The following is a 12,080-nucleotide window of genomic DNA, read 5'->3' as shown; positions in this document are numbered from 1 at the left end:
GAGGAGAAGTGTTCCTATTGGCCGACAAGGAAAAGGAGGGAGGTGACGCAGGGGAAGCAGCTGTGAAGCACCAGGAGGAGGGGCAGGGTGAAGCGTTGCCCGTGACCTACATGGGGTAAGTACGGGGCTGGTGACCGACTGGGAGGGGTTGCTGTGCCTGTGACCCGACTGGGGGTGGAGGGGTTGACGGCGTGTGAATTGTATGTGCCCCCCCCCCCCCAAAAAATAATAATAATAATAATATACCACCAGCTGCCACTGATAGATATGAAAAACATTATAAATACCTTCTTTTTCCCCTTATTATAATTGATCACATTCCCTCTGCATAAGAGCTGGAGGGAGGAGAGGCAGCAGCACACTGATTTTCCCAGTGAATGGCTGTGCAGCAGGGGCATGTCAGGATCATTCAAGGAGAGCAGGCTGAGTTCCCAGTACAGCCAGAGAACTGACCATGGTGTGTTCTGCTTAGTGTGGTCAGTTTTTTACAGGAAAGCAGAGGGACTGACAGGAACACCAGGGATTTCACAACGATTTCACATAAAGGAAGAACAGGATATTTTCTCATACAAATACATGCTACAGCAGGCACATTCAAGAATATGAAGTGTTGGGGTAAAAAACACTTTAACATAAAAAAGGGTGTTTTGTAGTTCACAGAGAGAATGAATAAAAGTTTGGAGTGCACAGGACAGTACTGGATTTCAGGCAGGTCTAGATTTGTCGGTTTGAATCCCAACCAGGACACTACCTGCCTGGAGTTTACATGTTCTCAACATGCCTGTGTGGGTTTCCTCCGGGTACTCCGGTTTCCTCCCACACTCCAAAATCATGGTTGGCTTCTGTCTAAATCGGCCCCTAGTATGTGTATGTATGAATGTGAGGTAGGGACGTTAGATTGTAAGCTCCTTCAGGGCGGGGACTGATGTGAATGTACAATATAGATATATATGTAAATTGACAGCACTATAGAAGCACTTGTAATAAATAAATAGAACAGAGGGGAGCAAATCAGAGAAGTTCATTGTTCGGGTTCACTAGAACTGGCCATAGATGGATGTTATCTTGGCCGGTTGAATAGGGAGTGACAAAGATTTGATGCATCTATGGGCAGGCTGGTTGCACTGAAGTCGATCCAACTGCCTGACGCATTTCTTTCATGCAATCACTGGCAATGGCTATAGCTGCCAACAGCGATCATTGTGTTCTGCCGGCAGGGAAGGCTTCCTGCTGGCAGAACACAATAGCTCTGCAGGAAGGATTCCCCCATCAACACCGTCCTTGAGCGATTTTTGTTTCCTGCAAACCCCTGGTGAAAGGAAAGAAAATGGCATAATCTATGGGCTGCTTTACACTTTAACTCTCCAGAATCTACCAAACACTGAATGAACACTGTAAGCGTTTGTGTACACAGGTGTGGGTTTTTATCGATTTTGAATCGTAGGTCAGCAGATTTGGGGCTGGTTCACACCACAAAAACACACTCCCGATCCGTTCCGGATGCGTTTCTGCATGCTCATTTTTGACGCGTTCCAGTGCATTTTTCATGCATTTTCAGGTGAATTTTTTTTATCTCTTTTTTTCCTGGTTTTCTTTTCACTGTACTGGGGACTGGTGCGTTTTGGATGCATTCCAGTGCATTACCGTACATTTTTTATGCTTTTTACCACATTCCAGTATAGTCCAGTGCAGGTAAAATGCAGCATTTTCTACTTTTTTTTTCTGGAACTGCAATGCACTGGTGTGAACTATGCCATTGGAAACCATATAACCTACTTTCCATGCTCTTTTAATGCAGAAAAAAAATGCACTGGACTACATGTGGTGTGAACTGGCCCTTTCATTTACCACAATGAAGCAGTATGGATAACCGTTCTGAATCTGTTTGACTTGCATTTCTCTTGACCCATCATGTCATAATTTAGTGGTTCTAAAGCCTAAATTTTTTTTTTACCTTAAAGTGATTGTAAATGTTTTTTTTTTTTTTTTAACAAACATATTATACTTGCCTCCTCTGTGCAAGGGTTTTGCACAGAGCAGCTCGGTCCTCCCTTTCTGGGGTCCCCGGTGTCGCTCCTGGCTCCTCCTCTTCACTGGGTGCCCCCATGGAAAGACGCTTTCCATGGGGGCACTCGTGAGGGCATGCTCTGAAGTCCTGCTGCTGCATCCATTGACAAAGACACCAGGACTGGGCCCCGCTCCCCCGGCTCCCGTGTCACTGGATTTGATTGGCAGCAGCAGGGGCCAATGGCTGCGTTGCTATCAATCTATTTAATGAGGACAGGAGACAGGGGCTGGAGCTGCTGTGCTCGTCCCCGTCGCAGGTAAGTACAAGGGGGGCACTGGGGAGCTGCAGCACAGAAGGTTTTTCACCTTAATGCATTAAGGTGAAAAGCCATGAGACTTTACAACTCCTTTAATGCATTCCTTGCATTAAGGTAAAAAATGGTTAGGCATCAGCACCCCACCATTTTAATTACCTGAGATCTCATTTGATCCAGTGCTGTGCACGTCTGCAGTTGTTCCCTCCTCTCACTTCCAGGTCTCACTGGCTTTGCTGGGGCACCGGGTGTAATTGGCTCCTGTTGCTGTCAATCAAAGCCAGTGATGAGAGAGCGGGGGGGCTCGAGAGCAAGCATACATGAGTGCCTCCATTGGAAGGGGCTTCCCATGAGGGCACTGGACAGAAAGGAGGGGCCAGGAGTGCCGGCAGGGGTCCCAAGAAGAGGAGCTGCACAGAGCAGCCACAAACCTCCTCTTTTTGGGAGCCCTTGCCAGCGCTCCTGGCCCCTGCTTTCTGTCCAGGGCCCTCATGGGATTCCATTGCACAGAGCAGGTAAATATAGAGGTTCTATTTAAAAAAAAAAAAAAAAGACCTTTTCAATCGCTTTAAGCAAAGGTATTGAAGGGGTTTTGGTAACATCGGAATTGTTTCTCTTCACACAAGTCAAAAGAAATAAATTAGCAGCTGAAGAAGGCTGATGCTACTTTAAAATAGGTCAAATTGACCTGTTAATGAATTCTGAATATTCTCAGGAGCGTCTCTAACAGACATCAAATGCGAGCAGAATGCACCTGACATCACAATGCATTTGGCCATCGACACAAGTCCTAATATGCGTTTAAAATTACATTAAAAGGCGAATCAGGCCAAACGCAGCCCTTCGCTGTAATTAGAGACTGAATGCATACATCAGAGCCCTGATCCTTTTTCAAAATCCATTATTTACCAGCAACACCTTGTCTGCTCAACATGAATATTTCAGGAGAAGTCAAGACAATGTGGCTCTGGTACTCTCAGAAACACCAGCAGAGGCTTCCCCTCTGAATAGCCTGGCATTGCCTCCACCTGATGTGAGTCGTAACAGTGCTCAGCAATGGCAGTCTCACTCCTGCTGCTGCATTCTCTGTATTGTAATCAGTGAAGAACCAAATAGTGAAGGGTTTAAGTAAATAGTGCCCAAGTCAAACAGGTGTAATGGGGAACTCTACAAAGATCTCATAATTGTACGCTCAAAAACTTTGTGGATGATTCAGTCCTTCAAGTGTTCAACCAAACCTGAAATATAAATTTTGGGCAGAGGATGGAAGATCGGGTGAAATCTGTATCTCTAAAAATAGTGAACTCGTATGCACAGAATATCTTGCAAACACAGTGATGTCAAACAGTAAGGCCTCATTTACACTTGTGGTGCCCTTTGTAAAGCGATACATGGTGGATTGCTCCTTAGAGGGCAGTTGACATGTAGTCTCATATGACATTATTCACACCTTGACTACTGAAACTCTCTCCTTAATGGCTTACCCTTACGCAGGCTATACTTCCTTCAGTCTATTATGAATGCTGCTGCTAGACTAATACACCTCACTAATCGATCCATGACTGCTGCCCCTCTCTGCCAATCCCTTCACTGGCTTCCCCTTCCCCACTGTATAAAATTCAAAATGCTAACCATAACATACAAGGTCATCCACAACATCGCCCCCAGCGACATCACCAACCTCACCTGCAGATATCGCCCAAATCGTCCCCTCCGCTCCTGCCAGGACCTCCTGCTCTCTAGCTTCCTTGTTACCTCCTCTCATGCTAGTCTTCAGGAGTTCTCCAGAGCCTCTCCCATCCTCTGGAACTCCCTGCCCCGGTATATCTGATCAGCCCCTAACCTGTCCACCTTTAGGAGATCCCTGAAAACTCACTTATTCAGGGAAGTCTACCCCACACCCACTTAACTGTCCCCGAGCCACCCCCATCAAATCATTCCTCGCAAAACCTGCTGCAATCACGTGTCTAATGTACATGGTTCCAGCATGGTCCACTTGAATGAGTCACGGTTACTGGCAGTGCACTGCTGAATAGGGATGAGCTCCGGTGTGTTCGCATACTCCACGTGCAGAGCCCACCAGGAAGTCGGCACAGCGCTGCGCTAATCACAGGCAGTGAGACATTTTCCGATCTCTGCAGCCGCGCATCGGGGCAAAGTCTCACTGCCTGTGATTAGCGCAGCCTTCCTGGCAAGCTCTGCACGTGTAGTGTGCGAACACGCCGGAGCTCATCCTTACTGCTGAATGCCACATGTACTATAATTTTGCCAAGGCACGTGCACCACCCACCACAGCCATGTTGGTTTTTACTGCCCTCCGGGGCCTAGGTGTTCATGCACTGCTGAGCAAAATTGCATCACCAAAAATACGGTCTGATTCCAGTCTTAGCAGTAACCAGGTTCCCCTATCAAGGGTAGGCAACCTCAGCACTCCAGCTGTGCTGAAACTACAAATCTCATCATGCCTTTAGGAGTCATGCCTGTGATTGTCAGGGTCTTGCAATGTCTCATTGGACTTGTGTTTCACCACAGATGGAGGGCCGAGGTTGCCTACCCCTGCCCTACATCTTTCTCACTACTCCCAACTGCCCTCCTTCCCAATACAGCCAGGACCCAGAGAAGTGCTAGTGAAAGGTTAACCAAATGGATTTTCTGCCTTAAACCCTTAGCTCGGCACCTCCTTGCCCTTTAATGGTTTTCAGATGGTAGGACGGGATCTATGATCATGTGACTGCTGTGTATGGCTGTCATATGATCGTAAAGCTCCTGATCGCAAGCAGCTTTGCATTAGCCGCCGGCAACTGTGCTGGGGGCGCGCTCTTGGCATAGCTGTGTTTGCAAAGTGGTATGAAAATATAGGGCTGCTCAGGGCCAAAGCCAACCCACTGATATACCCACATATTTGCGTGCTATCAGCACCAACAGGTTAAAGTATAACTAAAGCCAAAAGTTTTCTATCCATTTTAGATAATTTAGGGAATAGGAAAAACTGATGTCAGCTTTTTTTTTCCCCATCTGGAAAGATTTCCAATTACTTCCTTCTTTGCAAAGAAAACAGGAAGTATGAGAAAATCTCCCCACAATGAGGAAAATGCCCGCTTAGACAGTTGTCGCTGGAACTACTGGCCTTGTTCTAATGGCTACTCAGATTTGTGGTTTCTCCCTCACTTTCAGACCCAGTACCAAGAGTCACCAGGACAAATCAAGGGAGACAATATTCCTAACAGGACCACAGACAGAAATAAAAACCTGACAAGGAGTTTTAATGCTTCACTACTCTATCTAAAACTTATATAAAAGTTTTGGCTTTGCGATCTGCTTCTCTAAAAATCTGAAATTCTCCCCAACGGACGTTATAAAAGACCAAATGGGTAGATACATTCTAGTGAAAGGCTCGATTGAAGGGGCACAATACTCGTTTATCTCTTACTATGCCCCAAACAAAGGTCAGACGACTTTCTTCTCTTCCATGATGTCCACACTTGGCCCACAGCTGGAAGGGAAAATCATCATGGGAGGCGACACAAATCTCCCCTTTGATCAATCACTAGACAAATCGGGGTCAGGCCCCTCTCGTTCGAGGAAGCCCCCAAAACAGAGTACTAGGATAGCCTCCACACTATGCTCCCTGGGCCTTGTGGACATCTGCAGGGGAACTAAACCCTAGATCAAAAGATTACGCTCATTACTCTGCACCACATCAACTTCACACCAGAATAGATCAAATATTTATTCTGTCCAACCACATTTCATGTGCCACAAAAGCAGTTATCAGAGATACCACTCTATAGTCCTTCTCCACCTACAGCGCAACCATGACCCGTGTAAGAAATTCATATGGCACCTGAATGAAGGCCTTCTGAGCAACCCAGTGCACTGCGAGATCCTTGCACGGGAAATCAAAGAATACTGCCTTCTCAACAATATCAACTCTATATCCCCTGAAACCCTTTGGGCTGCTCACAAGGCAGTGATCAGAGGGAAGATTATCCAGATTACTTCACGACTTAAAAAAAGAGCACAAAGCAGACATTAACAATCTCACCAGGAAATACCAATCCATCAGTAAATCTCATAAACAAAACCCCACTAAGGAACCACTGGAAGCTCTCGAATCCACCCGAGCAGCTTTAAATCTAGCCCTGACTACCAAAGCTGAGAAACAGCTGAGGTGGTCAGGAGCATGCTTCTACTCCCAGAAGGACAAGATAGGAGCCAAATTAGCAGCAAAACTATCTCCTAAACCCCGCACATACATCTTTCCCAAGATACAAGCGCAGACGGGGGAGTTAACCCAAAATCCGCGGCGTATCATGGAAACGTTCCATGAGTTCCATACCTCCCTGTACAAAAACGAGAATACGGGCTCCCGGGTAATTAAACAGCTCAAACCGAACTCAGCCCCGGGCCCCGACAGCTTCTCTGTTGACTATTATAAAAAAATTTGCCCCTACCCTTGCCCCATATTTGGTCAGATTCTTCAATTGTCTCAGGTCCGGCTCTCCCCTGGATGGGGCCCTAAATTTAGCTTATATAACAGTCATACCTAAACCAGGAAAGGAAAGACACTAGTGTCTAATTATCGTCCAATCTCTTTAATCAACAATGATCTCAAAATCTTAATGAAAGTATTAGCCAACAGACTCTCTTCTTGTATCGCACTTTACATCCATAAAGACGAGACGGGCTTCATCCCGGGGAGACAGGGACCTGCCCAAATTAGGAGAGCAGCTGATATCATCTCACTCCTCAACTCCCAATGGGACGGAGGCCCTCGTCAAGAGGGATTCCTACTGTCGATTGACCTACAAAAGGCGTTTGATACAGTAACCTGGCCTTATCTATTTAAGGTTCTTGAAAAATGGGGTTTTGGCCCACACTTCCTGGGGACTCTACGAGCCCTGTACTCAAACCCCTGTGCACAAGTTAGACTACAGGGCTACTACTCTGAACACTTCACCATAGAAAAAGGCACCAAACAAGGCTGTCCACTCTCCCCCCTGCTTTTTGCTATAGCTATTGAGACATTAACCATAGCAATCAGATCCAACCCTGATATCAAAGGAGTGCTCTGTGGAAAACAACTATTCGCCAATGATTTTCTACTTTTTGTTACGTCTCCACTGATATCAACACCCAATATTCTATCCCTGCTCGACAAATTTGGTAAAATTTCCGGTCTCCACATAAATTACTCAAAATCAACAGCACTAAACATCACTGTTCCCCCTAACCTAACAGAGCCATTTCCCAATTTCCTGGTGTACGAAGCATATCCCATACCTAAGGGTTAATCCCCCCACCCCCCAGACTAGATGCCTTATATTCCTCTAACTACTCTGCTGCTTTTCACAAACTGTCATCATAACTCACTACCTGGGCTAAACATGACCTTTCCTGGCTGGGTCGCATAAATGCAATCAAGGCGACCTTCCTCCCACGCTTATTGTATTTATTCAGGTCTCTTCCAATTCGGAGGTCACAACTATATAAGATTCAATCCAAAATCCTGAAATTTATATGGGGCTCCAAAGGCAGAAGATTCTCTAAAAATATCCTATTTATACCCAAATCCCAAGGGGGGCTGGTCCTACCCAACATTTGGTGGTATTACCAAGCAGCACAATTAGCTCAGATATCCATTGTTTACTCGCAAGGCCTAAAGCCAGACTGGGTCTCCAAGCAGTTCCCCGACATACTATTGACTTCCTAATATGGATATCCCCCAAACTGTCTATGGACACACAGAGCCAGCTCAGGAGCAAGCCCACAAAATGACCCCCCTTAGCAAGCGTGTTGCTATGGTGGAGGGGCCAGGAGCACTAGGGACCCAGAGAAAAGGACGATCAGGGCTGCTCTGTACAAAACCATTGCAAGAGCAGTTAAGTATAACATATTTGCGCATTTTAAAAAACATTTAATGCTTTGCAATCGCTTTGTCACCACTTAGATTCTAAATGTACAGAGCCAAAATGGGTAAACTGTGACTACGCAGTACAAAATTCCACCAACAAAAATGCACCAACTGTAAGGACAGCAAAGTAAGGACCAGGGATTGTTACACTGGCAGGGTGACCTTTTATTATACATGCAAATGCATTGATGACAGTAAACATCACACACGTATGGATGTCTCTGGACATTCGAAGTCGCACTCTATCAGTAATTCAAAAATCTGGCCCTGATTTTACTTGGTCAGAGTCACTTTTTAACATCTCACCATGTATGTGTGAGACAGATTATAAAAACGGCTAACTGTCCCTCTGTTCTATAACGCCAATGCTGAAAAGCAAATCTGCTGCAACCGTGTTCTTGAATCCTTCTCTCCAGCGTGTGGGCACCTCTAGGAGAGGATTCAAAGATGCTCTTAGAAGTGTTTCCAGAGCTGTACAGATTAAACATCCTTTGATACAGAAAAGATGCTCCGTACAGCCATCTCTCCTCATTTCTACAGAAGTGTGGCAGGGAAGCACAATAGAAGTTGCATATTTATTGTGTGCCTGTGTACAGCCCCATGGTGCCGAATAATGAGAGGACATTAATCACACACTGAATGGGTCTCCTTATCTTCCTTCACGTTTGAGCGAAACAAAATGGACGGCGGTAAGATGCGTTGCATTTCTGCTCAGAAAGTTACCTTCACTTCCAACGCGTGGCCCAAAGTTCTTCATTATTAACTGCTATCAGTGTGAACTTACCCTCTGAGAGTTCACAAACATCTTGTGGATGATCACGCCGGCCACCCCTCGTGCCGCTCCAATGATTGGCACTTCGGGCTGTTCCAGAAGACAACTGACGAACCTGTCGGTGTGGAGAAATCAGGTGGTCAGTAAGGGCAGGCATGCAGTGGGCCAAGTTATATAAACTGTGGCTGTTATTAAGAAGGCCAATCAGATGAGCAGTACTTGTAACGCACTTGTCCTGCATAGCAGAAGTCACAGGATCCGTGCCTACTAAAAATGTGCCTTCTCTCCGGATCCCTATGGAGGTTCAAGCTTCTTCTCACTTTGCTAAATCCTACTGGCAAGTTAAAGGACTTCTACCCATTTGTGACATGTGTATGTATGTATGGTGAGGACTGATCAGTCCTCGACTTCCCACAATTGTAGGCCCCTTTCACACGGACGGCTGTTCTGTCGCAGTTAAAAGCCTATAATTTGTTCTGTGAAATTCAAGACTCCAGGCACTGCGATCAGCTGCATTTGCACAGTGCGATTACATGCTGTTGCGTTTAGCTGTGGTAGTAATTCCCATAGCAACCCTTTTTTTATTTATTGTTTTTTTGGGTCCCTTGAATCTACCCATGATGCATTTTGGTCCTCTGCATTTCAACCCATCTATTTCCATCTATATCTGTTTTTTCCTCACGCTGCTATCCGCAGGTGAAATGGTACACTGCGATTACCTGCGGTTATGTGCAGATAGCTGCGCTAAATCGCTCCTGGATGAGGTCAATTCTATTTTTTCTATCCGTACCAAACCACATTTAACTAAATCGCAGCTAAACGCAGTGTGTGACTGGGGCCATAGGAAAGCATTGTGTGCTTTTAGCTGCGGTAGAAAACTATAAAATCCGCAGCTAAAAGCACAATTCTTTCCGCCCCTGTGAAAGGGGCCTTATAGTATGATGATCCTTCTGAGGGATGTAAAGCATTGCAAATATTTTCACACTATAATAATAATAATAATAATAAAAGAAAGGAGTATAATTCTAGGGTCTAGATCAGGGGTCTCTACACTTTCTAAACAAAGGGCCAATTTACTATCCTTCAGACTTTAGGTGGGCCAGACTGTGGCCTGTGGGAGTAGAAAATGCCACCATCGATGGTGTCGGTGGGAGGACTAGTGCCACCATCAATGGTGTCGGTGGGAGGACTAGTGCCACCATCAATGGTGTCGGTGGGAGGACTAGTGCCACCATCGATGGTGTTGGTGGGAGGACTAGTGCCCCATGGATGGTTTCAGGGGGTGGAATAGTGACCCATCAATGGTGTCAGTGGGAGGACTGGCGCCCCGCTGATGGTGTCAGTGGGAAGACTGGCACCCCATCGGTGTCAGTGGGAGGATCGGTGCCCCATCGATGTAAGTGGGAGGACCGATGCCTCATCGGTGATGTCAGTGGGAGGACCGGTGTCCCATCGGTGATGTCAGTGGGAGGACCGGTGCCCCATCGGTGATGTCAGTGGGAGGACCGGTGCCCCATCGGTGAGGTCAGTGGGAGGACCGGTGCCCCATCGGTGAGGTCAGTGGGAGGACTGGTGCCCCATCGGTGAGGTCAGTGGGAGGACTGGTGTCCCATCATTGGTGTCAGTAGGAGGACTGGTGCCCCAACAATGGTGTCAGTAGGAGGAATGGTGCCCCATCGATGGTGTCAGTGGGAGGAATGGTGCCCCATCGATGGTGTCAGTGGGAGGAATAGTGCCCCATTGATGGTATCAGTAGGAGGAATAGTGTCCCATTGATGGTGTCAGTGGGAGGAATCATGTCCCAAATGTGAGATAAAAGCAAGCAAAGGATGGTGTCAGTGGGAGGAATAGTACCCCACTGATGGTGTCAGATAGAGAAATAGTTCCAGAACTCCTCATACTGGTGTCAGTGGGAGGAATAGTGCCCCATTAATTGTTGTCAGTGGGAGGAATAGTTTCTTGAGGGCCAGATAAAGGCAAGCAAAGAGCCAGTTTGGAGACCACTGGTCTAGACTAGCCTTTTCCTAATCTTTTTTCTACTTCAGGGAAACCTTTTAAATATTTCTCAGGCCCAAGGAGACCCCTGCTGAAACCAATTCATCCATACTTTACAAGTGAGGCATTCTTACCACTGACAGTAATGTTGAAAATGAAACCCTAACAAACAGCTAAAAAAGATCACTGGTATCTGGCTGCTGTCATCAGATGGTAGGGTCAACCTCATCAATCTCTGGAGGATTCTATATTCTCACTTGGCTAAAGAAACCAAAAAAAAAAAAAATACTGCTTTCTCACACCATACCCAATGCAAGTGTGACAGGTTCTCTTTGACACCAGCATCCAATACATACATCTCTAGATCTTCCTTCTCCTCTGGATTTTCACAGCGTTCTGTGGCAAACTTTGCTTTCAGTGACCGCGCTCTGGCTATGGTGGCCTCGGCATTTGTAATCTGACTGATGATGTCCTGAGGAGAGAAGGGTGGAAAGCAGTCTTATTTAATAAAAACACCACAAACTGCCACCATAACTTGTGGCAACCAACCAGGTGTCAAATTTTGTTAGTTGGAAAAATTAAAAAATGATTGCCGGTGTTCTGCCGTATAGTGTCCGGCCATGAAATAGTGTCCGCTCCGTACTGTGCATGCGCAGTACGGAGCAGACGAAGCTTCGGAAAATCTCCGAAGCTGAACGGCGCCTGCGCCGTGAGTGGAGGTGGTAGCCCCACCATCCAAGCGGACATAGGGTTGTGAATTTTAGAGGGCCCCTCGCGGGCGAGCTTCGCTCGCCACGATTCGAGCTCGGCCTCGCTGCGCTCGGCTCTTTTTTATTCCTACTCTATGTCCACTTGGATAGTGGGGCTAGAACCTGGACTCACGGCGCAGGCGCCGTTCATCCTCGGCAATTTTCGGAATCTGTGTTGCTGTGTACTGTGCATGCGCAGTACACAGCGGACACTATCCGATGGAGGACGTTATTTGACAAGACACCGGTAGGTTGCATACCTATATTGTTCTTTACCTAAAGGGAAATTGTTCCCAAGAAAAGAGCACTTGCACATGTAGCAGTTTACA

At 46.5% G+C, this 12,080-nt stretch overlaps 1 protein-coding gene across 2 annotated transcripts in view; it reads right to left on the bottom strand.

Annotated features, from left to right (window-relative positions):
* RAB3GAP1 (RAB3 GTPase activating protein catalytic subunit 1) overlaps positions 1-12,080 on the bottom strand; it is a 261,671-nt gene that overhangs the window by 16,783 nt on the left and 232,808 nt on the right. For both annotated transcript variants that reach the window (XM_077447811.1, XM_077447812.1), the window contains exons 22-23: positions 11,359-11,474; positions 9,020-9,122 (exon numbers count right to left, since the gene is read on the bottom strand). In XM_077447811.1, the coding sequence (XP_077303937.1) occupies positions 9,020-9,122; positions 11,359-11,474 (219 nt within the window). The remainder of the gene's footprint in view (positions 1-9,019; positions 9,123-11,358; positions 11,475-12,080) is intronic.

This window comes from Lithobates pipiens, unplaced genomic scaffold, assembly GCF_037356315.1.
Source record: "Lithobates pipiens isolate NorthernLeopardFrog02 unplaced genomic scaffold, aLitPip1_a1.2 Scaffold_22, whole genome shotgun sequence".
Taxonomy (NCBI): Eukaryota; Metazoa; Chordata; class Amphibia; order Anura; family Ranidae; genus Lithobates; species Lithobates pipiens.
Note: the sequence above shows the minus strand (reverse complement) of the source record. Positions and strands in the feature narration are given on the sequence as shown.